Source organism: Artemia sp. Qi Xiang Cuo, chromosome 21, assembly GCF_049724085.1.
Source record: "Artemia sp. Qi Xiang Cuo chromosome 21, ASM4972408v1, whole genome shotgun sequence".
NCBI classification, from domain to species: domain Eukaryota; kingdom Metazoa; phylum Arthropoda; class Branchiopoda; order Anostraca; family Artemiidae; genus Artemia; species Artemia sp. Qi Xiang Cuo.
Genome location: NC_142814.1, coordinates 31,877,431 through 31,899,877, shown reverse-complemented (window position 1 = coordinate 31,899,877; position 22,447 = coordinate 31,877,431). Strand labels below are relative to the sequence as shown.

At 33.4% G+C, this 22,447-nt stretch overlaps 1 protein-coding gene across 1 annotated transcript in view; it reads left to right on the top strand.

The window, feature by feature from the left end:
• LOC148939452 (uncharacterized) overlaps positions 1-22,447 on the top strand; it is a 50,411-nt gene that overhangs the window by 2,300 nt on the left and 25,664 nt on the right. Inside the window, exons 2-3 of the mRNA XM_089106878.1 lie at positions 5,440-5,584; positions 22,246-22,391. Coding sequence (XP_088963004.1) covers positions 5,440-5,584; positions 22,246-22,391 — 291 coding nt within the window. The remainder of the gene's footprint in view (positions 1-5,439; positions 5,585-22,245; positions 22,392-22,447) is intronic.

Below are 22,447 nucleotides of genomic sequence, written 5' to 3'. Positions count from 1 at the left end.
TTCACAGGATGTGAAACAAATTAGTGAGTTATGATAAGGATCTTGAAACTGCCATTTAATGAGGGAAAACACCAACTTCTTTTCTTTAATCTAGTTTCGAAAGCACTAACTTTTTTGACGGGGAAAGACGAACTTATTCTCAAATTTGATTCAAGGTGGTTTAAACTTCGATTATATGTTCTCATAATTAGTTTTTGAACTGGGGATTTAATTTTTTCGCAACATCCGAAGACTCTTTTCGGAAGGCATTTCATTAAGTAGATAACTCATTATATTATACCCGCTTTTGATCAAAGATTAATTTAATAAAAAAATAATGGAAGCAAAAAGTGCACTTGAAACTTAAGTGAACAAAAACGATTCTCCGCAGTTTATGTAATATGTATCTGCAAAACTAGCTCAAATAAACTGACTCGTGATATTTCCTTGCATATGTACAATCCTAAAAACTAATTGTTTTTTTTTCTCTCGTGACCGCAGGAGAAAAAGAACTAAAAAATGGACACGAGTCAGAGTCTCAGCTCCTTTTCAGAATTTCCAAAAATGTATTTTCGTAATTAACTTTTACTGTCAGGTTAAACAAAAATAGCATTTATCATCGTTCCTGAATCACCTTGGAATTTGAATGAAAACATTTTTTTTTCACCAGGCGGATATTCTTTAAACCTTTTCTTTTATTTTCACTTTCTAAGGGTACTGGGAAAGGGAGTATTCAAGAGGGGGATTTTAAGTATCGAGCTAAGGATTTTTGACCAACGAGATTTCGACAGAACATTGTTGATGCTTCCAAGCCTATTCACTTCCTAAATGACACTAAAAGTCCCATGTTTGGTGCCACAGGTCACTTTATGATGGCTTTGCAAATGCAAATTTATACTAAGCAAATAGATGTGAGCATCGGCGTTGCCGACGCTTTGAAATACACTGTACCCATTTTCGAGTTGAAATTGTACCACAGGAAATTAATTTGTGCCATCTGAATAGCATGTTAAAAATTTGCGATAACCAGAATTTTTTTTTTTTTTGTTGATAAACTAGAACTTTTTTAGTGCACCATTAGTGCTGAAAAAAAGAAAGAAAAAATAGACACATCAGTGTTTCAAGCTATTTTTTTTAATTTTCTGAAAAATTGTTTTCGTAATCAAACATTTCGTGGTAACGAACTGAAAGAAAGAAACGACCCGGCTCAATAGTAACCGAAACTCTATAAAAAGAATTCGATACCAATAGATACATCAAAAGAATCATATTTTTATGCTTATTTCAAATATATCAGTTTCATAAAGTTTAGCCCTACCCACCAAAACTTAAACACCTGAGAAAATTTGCCTTATTTCCGAAAAAAGGGGAGACACCCCTTAAATGTCATACAACCTTAATGAAAATAACACCATCAGATTCAGCGTATCAGAGAACCATACTGTAGAGGTTTCAAGCTCCTATCTGAAAAAATGTGGAATTTTGTATTTTTTTGCCAGAAGAAAGACCACGGATGCGTGTTTGTTTGTTTTTCTGTTGTTTTTTTTCCCAGGGGTGATCGTATCGACCCAGTGGTCCTAGAATATCGTGGGAGGGTTCATTTGAACGGAAAACTAAAACTTCTAGTGTCATTTTAAAGAGACCAAAAAATGGAAGGCAGCTAGGCCCCCTCCCACGGTCATTTTTTCCCAGTTTCACCTTATCAAAATTTTGAAATAGCCATTTTTTTCAAGAAGGTCGAAAATATATAATAATTATGTCTTTTAGGATGACTTGATCCCCCAAAGTCTCCAGGGGAAGGGCTGCAATTTATGACCTTTGCCCAATGTTTACAAATAGTATTGGTTATTAACTGACAAGTGATAAGGGTTTTATTTAAATCAAACAAATAAATAAATCAACCACCAGAAGCAAACTTGTTTAGGCTATACACCCTTCAAAAGTAACCCTGATATATACATCGCTATCAAAAACGTAAAACAATAAATAAATAAAAAAAGAAAAGAGAGAGAGAAAAATAAAGCACGGCACAACCTCCTCTAACTTAGTGCAACCCCTAAAAAAAAAAACATAACTAATTATCCCCGTTCTCTCACTACCACCCTCACACAACCACAATAAAAAATAACCAAAATACAACTGAGAGACCCCTCAAGAGAAAATCGCTAAGAAACATTATACTCACCAAAACAAATAGGTTTTAACCTACTCCTAAAACTAGCAATATTTTCATCAACTAATAATTCATTTGGTAAACTACTATAAAACCCCGGTCCCACATGATCACAATTTCCCACATGATGGATAGAGAAGAATGGTCTTATCTGGGATGCCGTTCTGGTTGAGTATTCATTGACATTACATCCAGCCACGAACATTTGACCGAAACATTGTGGCAATAATCCACGCTCATATTTAAACAAAAACAAAGCTGAACAAAATTTAGAAACTCCGTGTAAAGGCAGAATAGGTCGTTCAACATATCTCCTCACTGATGCACCTTTTTTATCACCACAAAGCACTCTTGTAGCTGAGTTCTGCATCGCACGAAGCGGAAGAAGATGTGTCGGGAAAGTACTCGACCAAACGACATTACGGTAGAAAAGGTACGGGTGAACAGTAGAAAAATACAATGACCTTAGACCTTATTGGGAAGTATACATACTTTTTCAGGGGAAATTTTTTCTGGTATTGGGGGGGGGGGGGTGGGTTACGTGGGAGATCTTTCCATGGAGGAAGTTTTCATGGGGAAAGGGACATTGCTATGAAGGGGCGCCGAATTTCCCAGCATTATTTAAAAAAAACGATCAGAAACTATATAATAATAAAAAAAAGTTTTCAACTGAAAAACTTTTCAACTGAAAACTTTTCAACATCAAAACTTAAAACGAGCAGAAACTATTGTGTATGTGACTGGGTTCACCCCTAGTCAATACCTCGCTCTTTACGCTATAGTTTTTTTTAGTACTTTCATAAGAGCTATTTATTCTAATTAACGGCCTTTGTGATTAAGGGGCCATTGTTAAAGAATTGGAAATAATTCGAACTTTAGCGTAAAGAGCGAGGTATTGACTAGGAGGGGGAACCCCCGTAATATACGTAATAAAAATATTCGAATATAGAAGTTCGTTACGTAAGTTAATTCGTAAGTTACGTATATTTATTACTAATAAACACGTTCGTAAATAAAATTAAACAACTTTTAAGAAAGTCATTTAGCCAAAAAAAGTCAAATTAATATACAAATTTCGAATTATTCATGTACGGTGAGCCAAAATCAAAACCTGCATTATTTGAAAAACGATCAGAAATTAAATAAAAAACAAGTTTTTTTTAACTGAAGGTAAAGAGCGACATCAATAAGAAATCATTCCGTATATCAAAGGGACTGTCTTCTCCTCAGTGCCTCGCCCTTTACGCTGAAGTTTTTTATTGTTTTGAAAAATAATGTTGTGAGACAGACTCAAACTTTAGCGTAAAGAGCGAGGCGTTGAAGAGGGGACAGCCCCTTTCAAAAAAGGAATAATATCTGTTTGTTTTAATTTTTAATGTCGCTCCTTACATTCAGTTAAAAAAAACTTGTTTTATCATTTAATTAACAATTTAAAATCAGTATAAACACAAAGCAAAGTTGCTGTTTTTGAAACACACTTAAATGTTTTTTTCATTAGGTATTTTTTTCAAAACGCGGTCTTTAGTTTTCGCGTACTAAGTTGCCTAACAAGGAGTAAACAAGTGGGAGGGTTGTAAACCTCCAATTAAGGGTTTGCAGTCATGGACTTTGTAATGGTACCCTTATTATGCTTAACATATTTTATTCTCCAGAAATGACACCAAAGAGGGCCGTCTTTTGTTCTATATGGTACTTTACGGTGGCTTTATCAAAACAAATTTAGAAAAAAAATGTAAGTATGATCGAAAGCTTTTAAATGAGTCATTGAACATCTCTACAATTTTTTTGTAGCCTGCTAATAAACGAAACACATCACTGCTACTTATGCAAAACTCCACTTTTCCTGTTTTTTTTAAGATAGGGGGGGGGGCTTAAAACATCCGGCTAGGGACTTTTTTTTACTATGATCATTCCAATGGTGCGCTGTTCATTTCAATCTGCCCCCATTTTTTAGGTCTTTCTGGCTCCTTTACCGAATTCCCTGAAAATTTGTTTCTGTATTAAGCCTTTAGTATTAATATGAATCTTTATAGTAATTATTGTTACTGAATCACCTTTAAATGAAACATTTTTCCCACTAAACACTTTTTTTTTCAAAACGCGTTTTAAACTTTCGGTTACTATGGGCTGTGATTCACTCTTTACTAGGTTGCAGCAATTGCTAGAGCCAAGATAAATATTTTAAATCATGGTATCCTATTTAAATACCCTTCCCCCATTTCAGCTGTATAATTCACCTCTAGCAGACAGTATTTATTGCTCTCGGTGCGCCTCAAGGTTAAAATTTAAAAACTACGAGAATGCACCACGTTCCTACAAACAAAGTCACCTACAAACAAATAGGGTGTATGAAACGAATTTCAATTTTTACAAAGTGGGTCACCCTTTTCGTCAAATTAATTCCTAATCATTTTTAATTTTAAATTAAATTTTTGCTTCTATTAAAAGCAAAATTTGATTTTAATATATAGTTTACTGTGGTGGCTATTCAAGAAGAAATTGTTAGAATCTGGAAGTTATATATCAAACTCTTTAGCTATCCTCGATTTAATGTAGCTCTCTAAACAACACTCCATGCTGCCTCAGGTCCTGATACTGGCCTTTCTTGAACCACCACGATACGAGAGCAAACTCATGGAGCATGATGAATTTCGCACTAAAAATTAGAACTAAAAAGAAAGCACCTTAAATGAGCTTCCAGGCCTCACCGGCCAAGAAACTTTAAGAAGTTGCTGATTACACTCTTAAGAACGTTTTAGGTGAAATTTCTCCTCCCCCCTCATGGTCCTCTTAATACTTTTCACACTGACTGAGATTAGAGACCCATAGCACAAATAATTGACAGTCCTTTCCATTCATATTGTTCGCACTTCCTGGATATTGAATCAATGGGCTAGTCAATTATGAATTGCTGTACTCTAGCCCACTCTCGATTTAATGTAACCCTCTAGACAATGCTCCATGCTGCCTCAGGTCCTGATACTAGCCTTTCCCAGACCAACACGGCATGAGAGCCAATTTATGGAGCATGATGAATTTAAACTAAAAATCAAAACTTACAAGAAAGCGCCTTAAAGGGGTCTCCAGACCTCACCGGCCCCAAAAGCAAAAAATTTGTAGATTGGAGAGTCATTCTCTCTCTCTTTTTTCTCTCTCTCTTTTTGTGTGCCTCTTTTTTATTTTTCGCACAAGACTTTCTTTTTATTAAAATAATATATTTTCCATTCAAACTTTCTCATTTCTTCTTTATTTATCAGATACTTAGGTCACTTTTATTCTCATTCTAGATAATAATCTGGAAAAGCCGTCGAACTGTTATACATTCGTGGAAGAAAAAAAGTATCTTGTGGTAGAAATTTACTATTCTTGCTACTTCTCTGGAGGAAAATTCAACCAGATAACTTTTAAGAAAGATGATGACATCCTTAAAAGGTGTAGTTTCTTCCCTTTCTTCTTTATTTTTGAAATACATTTTAATGAAAATTTAATGAATTTGAGGTTTAAGCCTTGGCAAATTACTATTTTCCTAATAGCTTCCCTATTGGATGCAGCTTTCGACTCGATAACCAAGATATGTTATTCTAATAGGATCTTTCACTCAGCATTGGAAAGTGCTCTGCAAATTTTCACTTGCCTAAGACTTTCGAAGAATTGTTCACAAAATCTGGGTATTTTGGCCTTTCAAATAAATGGAAAATTACAAATTCAAAAAGATGGTTCTCGATTGTAAGTTTCTATTTCATAATCATATTTTTTTTCTAGCACGCACAGTTCTTAAATAATAATTTTTGGAGCATTTTCATCTGAAATACAAAAATTTTGAGCACAATAGACAAAATATTCACAAAAATCGTAAGAGCTGGAATGAAAAACCTCTGATTACATTTTGGATTCAACTGAGTTGTATCAAAATTATGAACTTAAGTCCTTTAGCAAACAATTTTTTTGCAGTTTTGACTTGGTATATTTTTGCACCGAGCCAGACGTAGCTCACTTTTGCACCGTGTAAGGGCTTGGGGCTTGTTTCTGCACCGAGTCAGGACTTTACTCATTTCTCCACGGATTCGGCTCATTTTTACACTAGGCCTGGACTTAGCTGGTGATCAGAACTCGGACATAAGGACTTAGTGTGCCTTTGCATCGGATTAGAGCTTAGCTTGTTTTTGGACCAAGTCGTGACTTATCTCTTGTTTTCTGCTGGGTCAAGAATTCGGCCGTTTAAGTGACAAATCTGGTGTTAGCATGGTTTCAGATCAAAACAAGAAAAAGTTGATTTTTGCTACAGGTAACTTAAATTATGCAGTTTTGAGTTAGTTCGTTATTGCACTGAGTGAGGATATGACCTTGCTTTTGCATTGTCTCAAGACTTAACTCATTTTTGCACGGATCAACCGAATTTTTGCAGCTTGAGCTTAATTCATATGCGAGTAGTAATGCATCTATATATTCTGGTAGTGATTGCGTAATATGCCTTACAAGGGCCAGTCACCTATTACTATGAACCCTACATGCCTTGGCAGACAGGTTTTCTATTGTGACACTCATTTTTTGTGTGTCAAACGGTTAGAAAAAGCTGGCGGTTACTCCATATGATAACTTCATTAGTTGTTTTTTAAAAAAACTTGGCAAGCTATAATGTACTCAATTAAAAACCCTTTATAGCAGATATCAAGATTCTTAGCAGTTCGTAGTCATTACGCGATAGTCAGATACCTAAATTAAGGGCCTATTAATCTTTTTGTATTTACAATTTGTTTAGAATGAAGTGTTTTTTATAGCAGATATCAAGATTCTTAGCAGTTTGTAGCCATTACGAGATAGTCAGATACCTAAATTAAGGGCCTATAAATCTTTTTTTTACCTAAAATTTGTTTAGAATGAAGTGTTTTTTATAGCAGATATCTAGATTCTTAGCAGTTCGTAGCCATTACGAGATAGTCAGATACCTAAATTAAGGGCCTATAAATCTTTTTGTACCTACAATTTGTTTAGAATGAAGTGTTTTTTATAGCACATATCAAGATTCTTAGCAGTTTGTAGGCATTACGAGATAGTCAGACACCTAAATTAAGGGCCTATAAATCTTTTTGTACCTACAATTTGTTTAGAATGAGGTGTTTTTTATAGCAGATATCATGATTCTTAGCAGTTCTTAGCTATTAAGAGATAGTCAGATACCTAAATTAAGGGCCTATAAATCTTTTTGTATTTACAATTTGTTTAGAATGAAGTGTTTTTTATAGCAGATATCAAGATTCTTAGCAGTTCGTAGCCATTACGAGATAGTCAGATACCTAAATTAAGGGCCTATAAATATTTTTGTACCTACAATTTGTTTAGAATGAAGTGTTTTTTTTATAGCAGATATCAAGATTCTTAGCAGTTCGTAGCAATTGCGAGATAGTCAGATACCTAAATTAAGGGCCTATAAATATTTTTGTTCGTACAATTTGTTAAGAATGAAGTGTTTTTTATAGCAGATATCAAGATTCTTAGCAGTTTGTAGGCATTACGAGATAGTCAGATACCTAAATTAAGGGCCTATAAATCCTTTTCTACCTAAAATTTGTTTAGAATGAAGTGTTTTTTATAGCAGATATCAAGATTCTTAGCAGTTCTTAGCTATTATGAGATAGCCAGAACCCTAAATTAAGGGCCTATTAATCTTTTTGTATTTACAATTTGTTTAGAATGAAGTGTTTTTTATAGGAGATATCAAGATTCTTAGCAGTTAGTAGCCATTACGAGATAGTCAGATACCTAAATTAAGGGCCTATAAATATTTTTGTACCTACAATTTGTTTAGAATGAAGTGTTTTTTATAGCAGATATCAAGATTCTTAGCAGTTCGTAGCCATTACGAGATAGTCAGATACCTAAATTAAGGGCCTATAAATCTTTTTGTTCGTAAAATTTGTTTAGAATTAAGTATTTTTTATAGCAGATATCAAGATTCTTAGCAGTTCGTAGCCATTACGAGATAGTCAGATACCTAAATTAAGGGCCTATAAATCCTTTTGTACCTACAATTTGTTTAGAATGAAGTGTTTTTTATAGCAAATATCAAGATTCTTAGCAGTTCGTAGTCATTACGCGATAGTCAGATACCTAAATTAAGGCCCTATTAATCTTTTTGTATTTACAATTTGTTTAGAATGAAGTGTTTTTTATAGCAGATATCAAGATTCTTATCAGTTTGTAGCCGTTGGGGATGGGGCGATGACTGAGTGGATGTCTTAGATGTAGATGTCTTAGACTAGTAATAGTGCTGTACTGTGGTACGAATTTCTTGTGAAAAACCCAAATGAATTAGTTGAAAATAAAGTTTTAACAAGAAATATCTGAAAAGTATGTTTTTTTTTGGGGGGGGGGGGCGATGACAGAGTGGATGTCTTATACTGGTTATAGTGCTGTACTCTGGCATGAATTGCTTTCGAAAACCCGGATGAATTAGTTGAAAATAAAGTTTTAACAAGAAATGTCTGAAAAGTATTTTTTTTTGGGGGGGGGGGGAATCTGAGCTAATTAGGGTTTTTGACCGTAAACTCTAGTTTTTTGCAAGAAAATTATGGAAAATACAATTCTCTGGTTCAAATGTGAAACTTAAGTCCTTTTTAGGATCGAAAAAATTAACTATTTCTGTAAAATCTGAGTTAATATGGGTTTTTGACCGTAAACTCTAGTTTTTTGCAAGAAAATTATGGAAAATACAATTCTCTGGTTCAAATGTGAAACTTAAGTCCATTTTTGGATCGAAAAAATAAACTGTTTCCGTAAAATCTGAGCTAATAAGCGTTTTTGACCGTAAACTATAGTTTTTTGTAAGAAAACTATGGAAAATTCAATTCTCTGGTTCATAGGTGAAACTTAAGTCCATTTATTGATCGAAAAATAAAACTATATCTGTAAAATCTGAGCTAATAAGGGTTTTTGACTGTAACTCTAGTTTGTTGAAAGAAAATTATGGAAAATACAATTCTCTGGTTCAAATGTGAAACTTAAGTCCTTTTTTGGATTGAAAATAAAACTATATCCGTAAAATCTGAACTAATAATTCAATATTTTTTTCATAAAAACAAACTATTTTTTTTAAACTTCGAAATTTTTCAACTTTATTTATTTTTTTCTTTTTGTATCTATCTTAAAATGTCAAAGTATGCTTACGGTTCTAACAATTGTGCTCTATGATTGGTCAGAGACACGATGTGGCTTTCCCACTGGTATTCTATGACTGCTTATCGTCACTACCTAGTCTACTGCATGTATTAAATCAGTATTTTTTACACAGTGGAACAATAAACACATAAGTCATATCTTTTAAAAAAGAAGGTGAAGATGGAACATTTTAATAGAGCGTGTTCACATAAAAAGGTTATTGTAGCATTGAATGCCGACAAGGAGAAGTATTTAAACTATGAAACAAGTATAAGTGGTAGCACTATTGGAAATGTATGCATGCATTGTCATGACAGTAAGGAATTAAATTTCTTTGGGATACCGAAAAATTTCAACTCTTATGATGGTGGTTATGCGAGATTGAGATCTCCAGAGATGATTGCACTCAAAGAGAATGCTAACAGAAAAATAATTCTTGATGATAGGGGACAACTCCTTGCTACTGCTGCAGGTAACACATTACCTACGGATACATCCAATCATCAGCTTTCGGGTATTAGCATTCAACGGAAGGCTAATAAAAGAAAGGCCTACTCTGCTAATAATATCGTAAACCATATCTTGTTTACGTGCCGAAACTGCTACCTGTGTAAAAATAATGTGTTAATAGACAGTAAAATTGCAAGAAAAATACAAATGGCATTGTCAAAAAATATCACTACGGAATATAAAGATGAAACGATGAAGAACAAAGCACCAGCAAACATTACTGGCATTGATCAAACAGTCAATGAATCAAATAATAGCAAAGACGAAAAGCATATTGAGCCTGTTCATGAGACACCAGTAAAAATTTTGTATGATTCAAAATGGAATAATGATTGTTCTACTGATTACGAACTAAGAGAAGACAATAACTACAATATCAGGAGAGAACATGGTGAACTATTTTATGGAACAGATTCAAAATATCCAAAGTTAGTCATTGATATTAATAATGTATCATAATATATTTTTGTATTAATATTCTACATAGCATTATTTGATTAAAAATATTACATTGTTAGGTGTTCATTATTTTTTAGAGTAAGCTAGCATATCAAGCGTTTAGAATGTATGCTAAAACATCGGAGATGTAGGAAAAGCAATTTGCGTACATCTATTGTCAGACACACTATTTCCGTAAAATCTGAGCTATTAAGGGTTTTTGACCGTAAACTCTAGTTTTTTGTAAGAAAATTATGGAAATACAATTCTCTGGTTCAAATGTGAAACTTAAGTCGATTTTTGGATCGAAAAATAAAACTATTTCCGTAAAATCTGAGCTAATAAGGCTTTTTCGACCGTAAACTCTAGTTTCTTGTAAGAAAATTATGTAAAATACATTTTTGTACGTATCTTAAAATGACAAAATATCATTCTTGAATTCACCTCTTGGACACACAATATAGAAATTATAAAAAAATTTGTAATTTCCAGACTTCATTTGCAAGCAATAGATACCGAGAGTTCTATGACTCCTCCCCGCAATGACTTTTAAGGGTTTTATGACTCCTCCCCACAATGAATTCAGATGGTTTTAGGAGTCATCCCCCTAGCCATAACTTCATTCAACCTTGAGCGAAGGTATAAAAGTTTGATGATCTATTTCTCTTCTTAACAACTACATTAATAGCTTCCAAGATGATAGGACTGTATGACACAGAATTTATCGGTTTGAAAAAATCATCTTGTGGTGTTATATTTGAATGTTCATTTTTATTATTGTCAATGGAACTCGAAGAAATTGACTGTTATCATTGGATGGTGAACTATAACATGTTTGAGTATGATAAAAGCTTGTGGAGTACTACATTACATCATATGAACAGACTGGGATTCTACGATAGAGTGATTACACCACTTAATAATAGTGGTCAGGAACTGAGAAATGTCCAGGAGGAAGTCAGTGAAATTTGCAGCTTTTTCGGGGTTGAAGCACTCTATGTAAAGAGTAATGTACCTACAGATAAAGTCTTAATTCAAAAGTGTGACCCTAGGATTCCACTTTTCAATCTAGAAGAATTTAAGTGTCCTAAATTTGAAGGGGTTTATCATCGTCCTGAAGACGAGGTCAGGTTCTTCGCGCACGGGATAGCTAAGGACATGCCTGATCGTGATAAATGCATAAGACATGGTAAAAATTATTCTACATCATGAGGCCATCATTTCTGGATGCTTAAGAGTGAACGTGTGTATGACTATGTGTCATAATATAATTTTGTATTAATATTCTACATAGTATTATTTCATTAAAAATATATTATGCATTACATTGTTATGTGTTCATTATTTTTAGAGTAAGCTAGCATATCAAAAGTTTAGAATGTCTATTAAAACATCGGAGATGTGAGAAAAGGAATTTGCATACATCTATTGTCAGACACATGGGGTAACATTGACAAAATCTAGGTATCAGAATGAATAAATTCTTTATCAACATCCGTTGTTGGATATGTCATTATGTCATTATGAAAAAATGGTAAGTAAGTAAGTAGGAAGTAGGTAAGTAAGTAAGTAAGTAACAAACTCTTTCTTGAATTCATCTCTTGGTTACACAATACAGAAATTTTATTATAGGAAATTATAAAAAAAAATAGAAGAAACTCTCTATTAACATTCGTTATCGATTGAACTCGCTTCCTAGACAGACAATACAGCAATTTCACAAAATCTAAGTTTAAGAGTGATTAAATTCAATATCAACATCCATTTCTCGGATACATCGGAAAAAGTTGACACAATCTAAGTACCGGAAAGAATAAATTCATTTTCAAAGTTTTTATCGGATACATCAGATAAAAGTCATAAAATCCAAGTTCTATTCGTTTTGGCTTCATGTGTTGTTACGTTGAATTTAGATTAGACCGGTTTTCTTTTAATTTTGGCTTCATGTGTTGCTACGTTGAATTTAGATTAGACCGGTTTTTATTTCTATAGTAGAGACCAGCGTATATTTTTAGAGTAGAAAAAAAAATTCTGGTTAGTCTGAAGTTGATTGTCTGAAAAGTATTTTTTTTGGGGGAGATAAACGATTGGCTGAAACAAAAGCAGAACTTTTAAAATCAAAACAACTGAAGATCAGTAGATAACTCCGTTGTTGTTTTTTTTGTTAAACATGATTGGCTAAAATAAAAGCGGAACTTTAAAATCACAACAACTAAAGATCAGTAAATGATTCCTTTTTTTTGTTGAACACAATTGGTTGAAACAAAAGCCGAACTTTTAAAATCACAACAACTGAAGGTCAGTAAATAATTCCATTGTTTTTTTTTGTTAAACACGATTGATTGAAATAAAAGAGGAACTTTTAAAATCACAACAACAGATTTGACCGGTTTTTCTTTTAATTTTGGCTTCATGTGTTGTTACGTTGAATTTAGATTAGACCGGTTTTTCTTTCTATAGTAGAGACTCGTGCATATTTTTAGAGTAGAAAAAAAAATTCTGGTTAGTCTGAAGTTGATTGTCTGAAAAGTTTTTTTTTTGGGGGGGAGATACACGATTGGCTGAAACAAAAGCAGAACGTCTAAAATCACAACACCTGAAGATCAGTAAATAATTCCGTTGTTTTTTTTTGTTAAACACGATTGGCTGAAATAAAAGCAGAACTTTTAAAATCACAACAACTAAAGATCAGTAAATGATTCCTTTGTTTTTGTTTTTTTTTGTTAAACACAATTGGTTGGAGTAGACGAGGTTACGTGCGCGCACGTAACCTCGTCTAAATGAACCTTAAAAAATGAAATAAAGCTATGTCGATTTTGCATGTTGATTTCATGACATTATTTTAGTTTTTTTTTAATTTACTGACCTTCAGTTGTTGTGATTTTAAAAGTTCCTCTTTTATTTCAATCAATCGTGTTTAACAAAAAAAAAACAATGGAATTATTTACTGACCTTCAGTTGTTGTGATTTTAAAAGTTCTAATTTTGTTTAAACCAATTGTTTTTAACAAAAAAAAAACAAAAAACAAAGTAATAATTTACTGATCTTTAATTGTTGTGATTTTAAAAGTTCTGCTTTTATTTCAGCCAATCGTGTTTAACAAAAAAAAAAAAAAAACAACGGAATTATTTACTGACCTTCAGTTTTTGTTATTTTAGAAGTTCTGCTTTTGTTTCAGCCAATCGTGTATCTCCCCCCCCCAAAAAAAAACTTTTCAGACAATCAACTTCAGACTAACCAGAATTTTTTTTTCTACTATAAAAATATGCGCTAGTCTCTACTATAGAAATAAAAACCGGTCTAATCTAAATTCAACGTAACAACACATGCAGCCAAAATTAAAAGAAAAACCGGTCTAATCTGTTGTTGTGATTTTAAAAGTTCCTCTTTTATTTCAATCAATCGTGTTTAACAAAAAAAACAATGGAATTATTTACTGACCTTCAGTTGTTGTGATTTAAAAAGTTCTGCTTTTGTTTCAACCAATTGTGTTCAACAACAAAAAAAACAAAGGAATCATTTACTGATCTTTAGTTGTTGTGATTTTAAAAGTTCCGCTTTTATTTCAGCCAATCGTGTTTAACAGAAAAAAAAACGGAATTATCTACTGATCTTCAGTTGTTGTGATTTTAAAAGTTCTGCTTTTGTTTCAGCCAATCGTGTATCTCCCCAAAAAAAAACTTTTCAGACAATCAACTTCAGAGTAACCAGAATTTTTTTTCTACTCTAAAAATATACGCTAGTCTCTACTATAGAAAGAAAAACTGGTCTAATCTAAATTCAACGTAGCAACACATGAAGCCAAAATTAAAAGAAAAACCGGTCTAATCTAAATTCAACGTAACAACACATGAAGACAAAATGAATAGAACTTGGATTTTATGACTGTTATCTGATGTATCCGATAAAAACTTTGAAAATGAATTTATTCTTTCCGGTACTTTGATTGTGTCAACTTTTTCCGATGTATCCGAGAAATGGATGTTGATATTGAATTTAATCACTCTTAGAATTATATTTTGTGAAATTGCTGTATTGTCTGTCTAGGAAGCGACTTCAATCGATAACGAATCTTAATAGAGAGTTTCTTCTATTTTTTTTTATAATTTCCTATAATAAAATTTCTGTATTGTGTAACCAAGATATGAATTAAAGAAAGATTTTGTTACTTACTTACTTACTTACCTACTTCCTACATACTTACAATTTTTTCATAATGACATAATGACATATCCAACAACGGATGTTGATAAAGAATTTATTCATTCTGATGCCTAGATTTTGTCAATATTACCCCATGTGTCTGACAATAGATGTATGCAAATTGCTTTTCTCACATCTCCAATGTTTTAATAGACATTCTAAATTTTTGATATGCTAGCTTACTCTAAAATAATGAACACATAACAATGTAATGCATAATATATTTTTAGTGAGATATTTCTATGTAGAATATTAATACAAAGTTATATTATGACACATAGTCATACACACGTTCACTCTTAGACATCCAGAAACGATGGTCCCATGATATAGAATAGTTTTTACCATGTCTTATGTATTTATCACGATCAGGCATGCCCTTAGCTATCCCGTGTGCGAATAACTTGACCTCGGCTCCAGGACGATGATAAACCCCTTCAAATTTAGGACACTTAAATTCTTCTACATTGAAAAGTGGAATCCTAGGGTCACACTTTTGAATTAAGACTTTATCTGTAGGTAAATTACCCTTTACATAGAGTGCTTCAACCCCGAAAAAGCTGCAAATTTCACTGACTTCCGCCTGGACATTTCTCAGTTCCTGACCACTTTTATTAGGTGGTGTAATCACTCTGTCATAGAATTCCAGTTTGTTCATATGGTTTAATGTAGTACTCCATAAGATTTTATCACAATCAAACATATTATAGCTCACTATACAATTATAACAGGCAATTTTCTCTAGTTTCATAGACAATAACAAAAATACACCTTCAAATACATCACCAAAAGATGATTTTTTCGAAGCGATAAATTCGTTGTTATACATTCCAATCATCTTGTTAGCTCTTAATGTAGTTGTTAAGTAGAGAAATATATCATAACACTTTTATATATTTTCTCAAGTTTGAATAGAGTTCTGGCTAAGAGGGGTGACTCCTAAAACCATCTGAATTCATCGTGGGGAGGAGTCATAAAACCCTTAGAAGTCATTGCGGGGAGGAGTCATAGAACTCTCGTTATCTATTGCTTGCAAATGAAGTCTGGAAATTACAATTTTTTTTATAATTTCTGTATTGTATGTCCAAGAGGTGAATTCAAGAATGATATTTTGTCATTTTAAGATACGTACAAAAATGTATTTTACATAATTTTCTTACAAGAAACTAGAGTTTACGGTCGAAAAAGCCTTATTAGCTCAGATTTTACGGAAATAGTTTTATTTTTCGATCCAAAAATAGACTTAAGTTCCACATTTGAACCAGAGAATTGTATTTCCATAATTTTCTTACAAAAAACTAGAGTTTACGGTCAAAAACCCTTAATAGCTCAGATTTTACGGAAATAGTGTGTCTGACAATAGATATACGCAAATTCCTTTTCCTACATCTCCGATGTTTTAATATACATTCTAAACGCTTGATATGCTAGCTTACTCTAAAAAATAATGAACACGTAACAATGTAATATTTTTAATCAAATAATGCTATGTAGAATATTAATACAAAAATATATTATGATACATTATTAATATCAATGATTAACTTTGGATATTTTGAATCTGTTCCATAAAATAGTTCACCATGTTCTCTCTTGATATTGTAGTTATTGTCTTCTCTTAGTTCGTAATCAGTAGAATAATCATTATTCCATTTTGAATCATACACAATTTTTACTGGTGTCTCATGAACAGGCTCAATATGCTTTTCGTCTTTGCTATTATTTGATTCATTGACTGTTTGATCAATGCCAGTAATGTTTGCTGGTGCTTTGTTCTTCATCGTTTCATCTTTATATTCCGTAGTGATATTTTTTGACAATGCCCTTTTTATTTTTTTTGCAATTTCACTGTCTATTAACACATTATTTTTACACAGGTAAAAGTTGCGGCACGTAAACAAGATATGGTTTACGATATTAGTATCAGAGTAGGCCTTTCTTTTATTAGTCTTCCGTTGAATGCTAATACCGGAAAGCTGATGTTTGGATGTATCCGTAGGTAATATGTTACCTGCAGCAGTAGCAAGGAGTTGTCCTCTATCATCAACAATTATTTTTATGTTAGCATTCTCTTTGAGTGCAATCATCTCTGGAGATCTCAATCTCGCATAACCACCATCATAAGAGTTGAAATTTTTCGGTATCCCAAAGAAATTTAATTCCTTACTGTCATGACAATGCATGCATACATTTCCAATAGTGCTACCACTTGTACTTGTTTCATAGTTTAAATACTTCTCCTTGTCGGCATTCAATGCTACAATAACCTTGTTATGTGAACACACTCTATTAAAATGTTCCATCTTCACTTTCTTTTTTAAAAGATATGACTTATGTGTTTATTGTTCCACTGTGTAAAAAATACTGATTTATAACATGCAGTAGACTAGGTAGTGACGATGAGCGGTCATAGAATACCAGTGGGAAAGCCACATCGTGTTTCTGACCAACCATAGAGCGCAATTGTAAGAACCGTAAGTATACTTTTACATTTAATATACATACAAAAGGAAAAAAATAAATAAAGTTGAAAATTTGCAAAGTTTAAAAAAAAAAAGTTTGTTCTTAAGAAAAGAATATTTAATTATTATTTCAGATTTTAAGGATATAGTTTATTTTTCAATCCAAAAAGGACTTACGTTTAACATTTGAACCAGAGAATTGTATTTTCCATAATTTTATTTCAACAAACTAGAGTTTACAGTCAAAAACCCTTATTAGCTCAGATTTTACAGAAATAGTTTTATTTTTCGAACCAAAAATGGACTTAAGTTTCACCTATGAACCAGAGAATTGTATTTTCCATAATTTTCTTGCAAAAAAACTATAGTTTACGGTCAAAAACCCTTATTAGCTCAGATTTTACTGAAATAGTTTATTTTTTCGATCAAAAAATGGACTTAAGTTTTACATTTGAACCAGAGAATTGTATTTTCCATAATTTTCATGCAAAAAAAAACTAAAGTTTACGGTCAAAAACCCTTATTAGCTCAGATTTCACAGAAATAGTTAATTATTTCGATCCTAAAAAGGACTTAAGTTTCACATTTGAACCAGAGAATTGTATTTTCCATAATTTTCTTGCAAAAAAAACTAGAGTTTACGGTCAAAAACCCTAATTAGCTCAGATTCCCCCCCCCCAAAAAAAATTATTTTCAGACATTTCTTGTTAAAACTTTATTTTCAACTAATTCATCCCGGTTTTCGAAAGTAGTTCATGCCAGAGTACAGCACTATAACTAGTCTAAGACATCCAATCTGTCATCGCCCCCACCCCCCCCCCCCCCAAAAAAAAAATACTTTTCAGACATTTCTTGTTAAAACTTTATTTTCAACTAATTCATTTGGGTTTTTCACAAGAAATTCGTACCACAGTACAGCACTATCACTAGTCTAAGACATCCACATCTAAGACATCCACTCTGTCATCGCCCCATCCCCAATGGCTACAAACTTATAAGAATATTGATATCTGCTATAAAAAACACTTCATTCTAAACAAATTGTAAATACAAAAATATTAATAGGCCCTTAATTTAGGTATCTGACTATCGCGTAATGACTACGAACTGCTAAGAATCTTTATATGTGCTATAGAAAACACTTCATTCTAAACAAATTGTAGGTACAAAAGGATTTATAGGCCCTTAATTTAGGTATCTGACTATCTCGTAATGGCTACGAACTGCTAAGAATCTTGATATCTGCTATAAAAAACACTTAATTCTAAACAAATTGTACGAACAAAAAGATTTATAGGCCCTTAATTTAGGTATCTGACTATCTCGTAATGGCTACGAAATGCTAAGAATCTTGATATCTGCTATAAAAAACACTTCATTCTAAACAAATTGTACGAACAAAAAGATTTATAGGCCCTTAATTTAGGTATCTGACTATCTCGTAATGGCTACGAACTGCTAAGAATCTTGATATCTGCTATAAAAAACACTTCATTCTAAACAAATTGTAGGTACAATAATATTTATAGTCCCTTAATTTAGTTATCTGACTATCTCGTAATGGCTACGAACTGCTAATAATCTTGATATCTTCTATAAAAAACACTTCATTCTAAACAAATTGTAAATACAAAAAGATTAATAGGCACTTAATTTAGGGGTCTGGCTATCTCATAAGAGCTAAGAACTGCTAAGAATCTTCATATCTGCTATAAAAAACACTTCATTCTAAACAAATAGTAGGTAGAAAAGGATTTATAGGCCCTTAATTTAGGTATCTGACTATCTCGTAATGCCTACAAACTGCTAAGAATCTTGATATCTGCTATAAAAAACACTTCATTCTAAACAAATTGTACGAAAAAAAAGATTTATAGGGCCTTAATTTAGGTATCTGACTATCTCGTAATGGCTACGAACTGCTAAGAATCTTGATATCTGCTATAAAAAACACTTCATTCTAAACAAATTGTAGGTACAAAAATATTTATAGGCCCTTAATTTAGGTATCTGACTATCTCGTAATGGCTACGAACTGCAAAGAATCTTGATATCTGCTATAAAAATCACTTCATTCTAAACAAATTGTAAATACAAAAAGATTAATAGGCACTTAGTTTAGGGGTCTGTTTATCTCATAATCGCTAAGAACTGCTAAGAATCTTCATATCTGCTATAAAAAACACTTCATTCTAAACAAATATTAGGTAGAAAATGATTTATAGGCCCTTAATTTAGGTATCTGACTATCTCGTAATGCCTACAAACTGCTAAGAATCTTGATATCTGCTATAAAAAACACTTCATTCTTAACAAATTGTACGAACAAAAATATTTATAGGCCCTTAATTTAGGTATCTGACTATCTCGCAATGGCTACGAACTGCTAAGAATCTTGATATCTGCTATAAAAAACACTTCATTCTAAACAAATTGTAGGTACAAAAATATTTATAGGCCCTTAATTTAGGTATCTGACTATCTCGTAATGGCTACGAACTGCTAAGAATCTTGATATCTGCTATAAAAAACACTTCATTCTAAACAAATTGTAAATACAAAAAGATTTATTGGCCCTTAATTTAGGTATCTGACTATCTTTTAATAGCTAAGAACTGCTAAGAATCATGATATCTGCTATAAAAAACACTTCATTCTAAACAAATTGTAGGTACAAAAAGGTTTATAGGCCCTTAATTTAGGTATGTGACTATCTCGTAATGGCTACGAACTGCTAAGAATCTTGATATGTGCTATAAAAAAACACTTAATTCTAAACAAATTGTAGATACAAAAGATTTATAGGCCCTTAATTTAGGTATCTGACTATCGCGTAATGACTACGAACTGCTAAGAATCTTGATATCTGCTATAAAGGGTTTTTAATTGAGTACATTATAGCTTGCCAAGTTTTTTTTACAAAACCGACTAATCAAGTTATCATATGGAGTAACCACCAGCTTTCTCTAACCGTTTGACACACAAAAAATGAGTGTCACAATAGAAAACCTGTCTGCCAAGGTATGTAGGGTTCATAGTAATAGGTGACTAGCCCGTGGTAAGGCATATTACGCAATCACTACCAGAATATATAGATGCATTACTACTTATGCGCCTTGCTTCAAGACTTGGTTCGTTTTTGCAACTAGCCATTTGTAAGCTTCGACTTAGCTTGCTTTTACACCAAATCATGATTTTGCTCGCCAAAAAGTCAAGCGATCTTAATGACCATCAAATTCGGCATATCAGAAAACCCTACTGTACAGGTTTAGAGCTTCTATATATAAAAATCTTTTGCCAAGAGAAAGATCACCGATGTATGTTTTCTTTTGTTTTCCCCAGGGGTGATTGTATCGAACCAGTAATCCTAAAAGATCGGAAGAGGACTCATTTGATCGGAAATCAAAATCGTCCGACCAAAATTTTGAGATAGCTGCTTTGTTCAGCATATTTGAAAGATTCAATAACTATGCCTTTGGGGATAACAAGAGCCTCCACAGCCCCTGGGGAAAGGGCTGTAAGTCATGAAATTGGCCTATTGTCTATGTATAGTATTTGTTATTGGGAAGTATACAGACGCATTTCGGGGGAGGGAATGAATGTTCTTCTAGGGAGACCTTCCAAGGGGAGAATTTTCCTTAAGGAGGGAATTTTTGAGGGGGGATGAACTTTCGACGGGAAATTTTAAACTGGTGGAATTTGCCAGAATTCCTACCAAGAATTCTATTTATTTGTCTTCCTTTCTCTTTGTCGACTCAATTTTGCATGTTGAGATGTTCCGAGGGCATTGTCCGGGGGAAATTTATTAGTAGGCTTGGAATTGTCTGGAGGATTTATCAGTGGGGGAGTTTTTCGCGGGAAAAACTCTCCATGAGAAACCTTTCGTGGGAGAAATCCTCCATAGGCGAATTTTCTGCGGGACCAACTTTCCACCGGGGTGGGAAATTTCCGGGGACAAGTTTCCACATAGTAGGGGAGGGAGTTTCCAGAATGATTTGAAACTACAGCCTTTTTCATATGGAAGTATGCTAATGAGATTTTTTTCCGGTGGAGTCGGGTGCAAGAAACTTTCCGGGGGATGCTCAGCGAGGGTGGAATTGTCCAGGGGAATTTGCTGGCTACGGCCAGTTCACGTGGGAGAAACTTTCCATGGAGAAGTTTCCCGACGGTGGGCAGGGAACTTTCCATAGAAGCAGAACAGAACTTTCCAGCGCTCTTTGAAAAATAATCAGAAATTAAATAAGAAAACAAATTAGTTTTGTCGACTGAAAGTAAGGAAAAACAATAAAAAGAACAGAAATTGTCCCGTACATGAGAGGGGTTGCTCCCTTCTCAACACCTCGCTCTTTTCGCTAAGTTTTAATTTTTGTCCCAATTCCAAAAGAACGACTCCTGAAACACCAGGCCCGCCTAATTAAAGTAAGAAATTTTCTTTAAGGCACTAAAAAACTTCAGTGTAAAGAGCGATGGACTGAGGAGAAGGCAACCCCATCCTATATGGACTACTTTCTGTTCGTTTTAAAGTTGTTCCTTACTTTCAGTTGAAAAAAAAAACTTTATTTTAAATTGCGTATTGAGATATGGCTTTTATCCCCAATAATTTCAAAACGTGAAAACGAATACACGTACAAGTTTATCATAAAAAAAACAACCACATTTAAAATGTAATTTTGGATTGAAAATTGCAAAGCCAGGGGGAAATAATTTCTGAACAAGAGAGAGAGAGAGAGAGAGAGAGAGAGAGAGAGAGAGAGAGAGAGAGAGAGAGAGAGAGAGAGAGAGAGAGAGAGAGAGAGAGAGAGAGAGAGAGAGAGAGAGAGAGAGAGAGAGAGAGAGAGAGAGAGAGAGAGAGAGAGAGAGAGAGAGAGAGAGAGAGAGAGAGAGAGAGAGAGAGAGAGAGAGAGAGAGAGAGAGAGAGAGAGAGAGAGAGAGAGAGAGAGAGAGAGAGAGAGAGAGAGAGAGAGAGAGAGAGAGAGAGAGAGAGAGAGAGAGAGAGAGAGAGAGAGAGAGAGAGAGAGAGAGAGAGAGAGAGAGAGAGAGAGAGAGAGAGAGAGAGAGAGAGAGAGAGAGAGAGAGAGAGAGAGAGAGAGAGAGAGAGAGAGAGAGAGAGAGAGAGAGAGAGAGAGAGAGAGAGAGAGAGAGAGAGAGAGAGAGAGAGAGAGAGAGAGAGAGAGAGAGGAGAGAGAGAGAGAGAGAGAGAGAGAGAGCAGAAGTAGAAGTAGAAAAAATACTGAAAGAAAAGAGAGAGAAAGGGCAGGAAGGTTAAACCCCTTAGGCAGGAGAAATATGTAAATAGCACGTCCAAATATCCATTTTTATTTTTAGTCATACTTTGACCAAAGGAAAAGATTTGGAAAAAGACATAATTGGAGTAAATGGAGAAATTGGAAATATAGAAATATTATTTACAGTTAATGACACAATTGGCCACAAGTGCAGATCACACGTGATATATTTCTCATACAAAACAGGTAAATTAAGTTTCCTTTTCCGGACATTTTACAGGAAACTCTGTATTTAGTGTAGT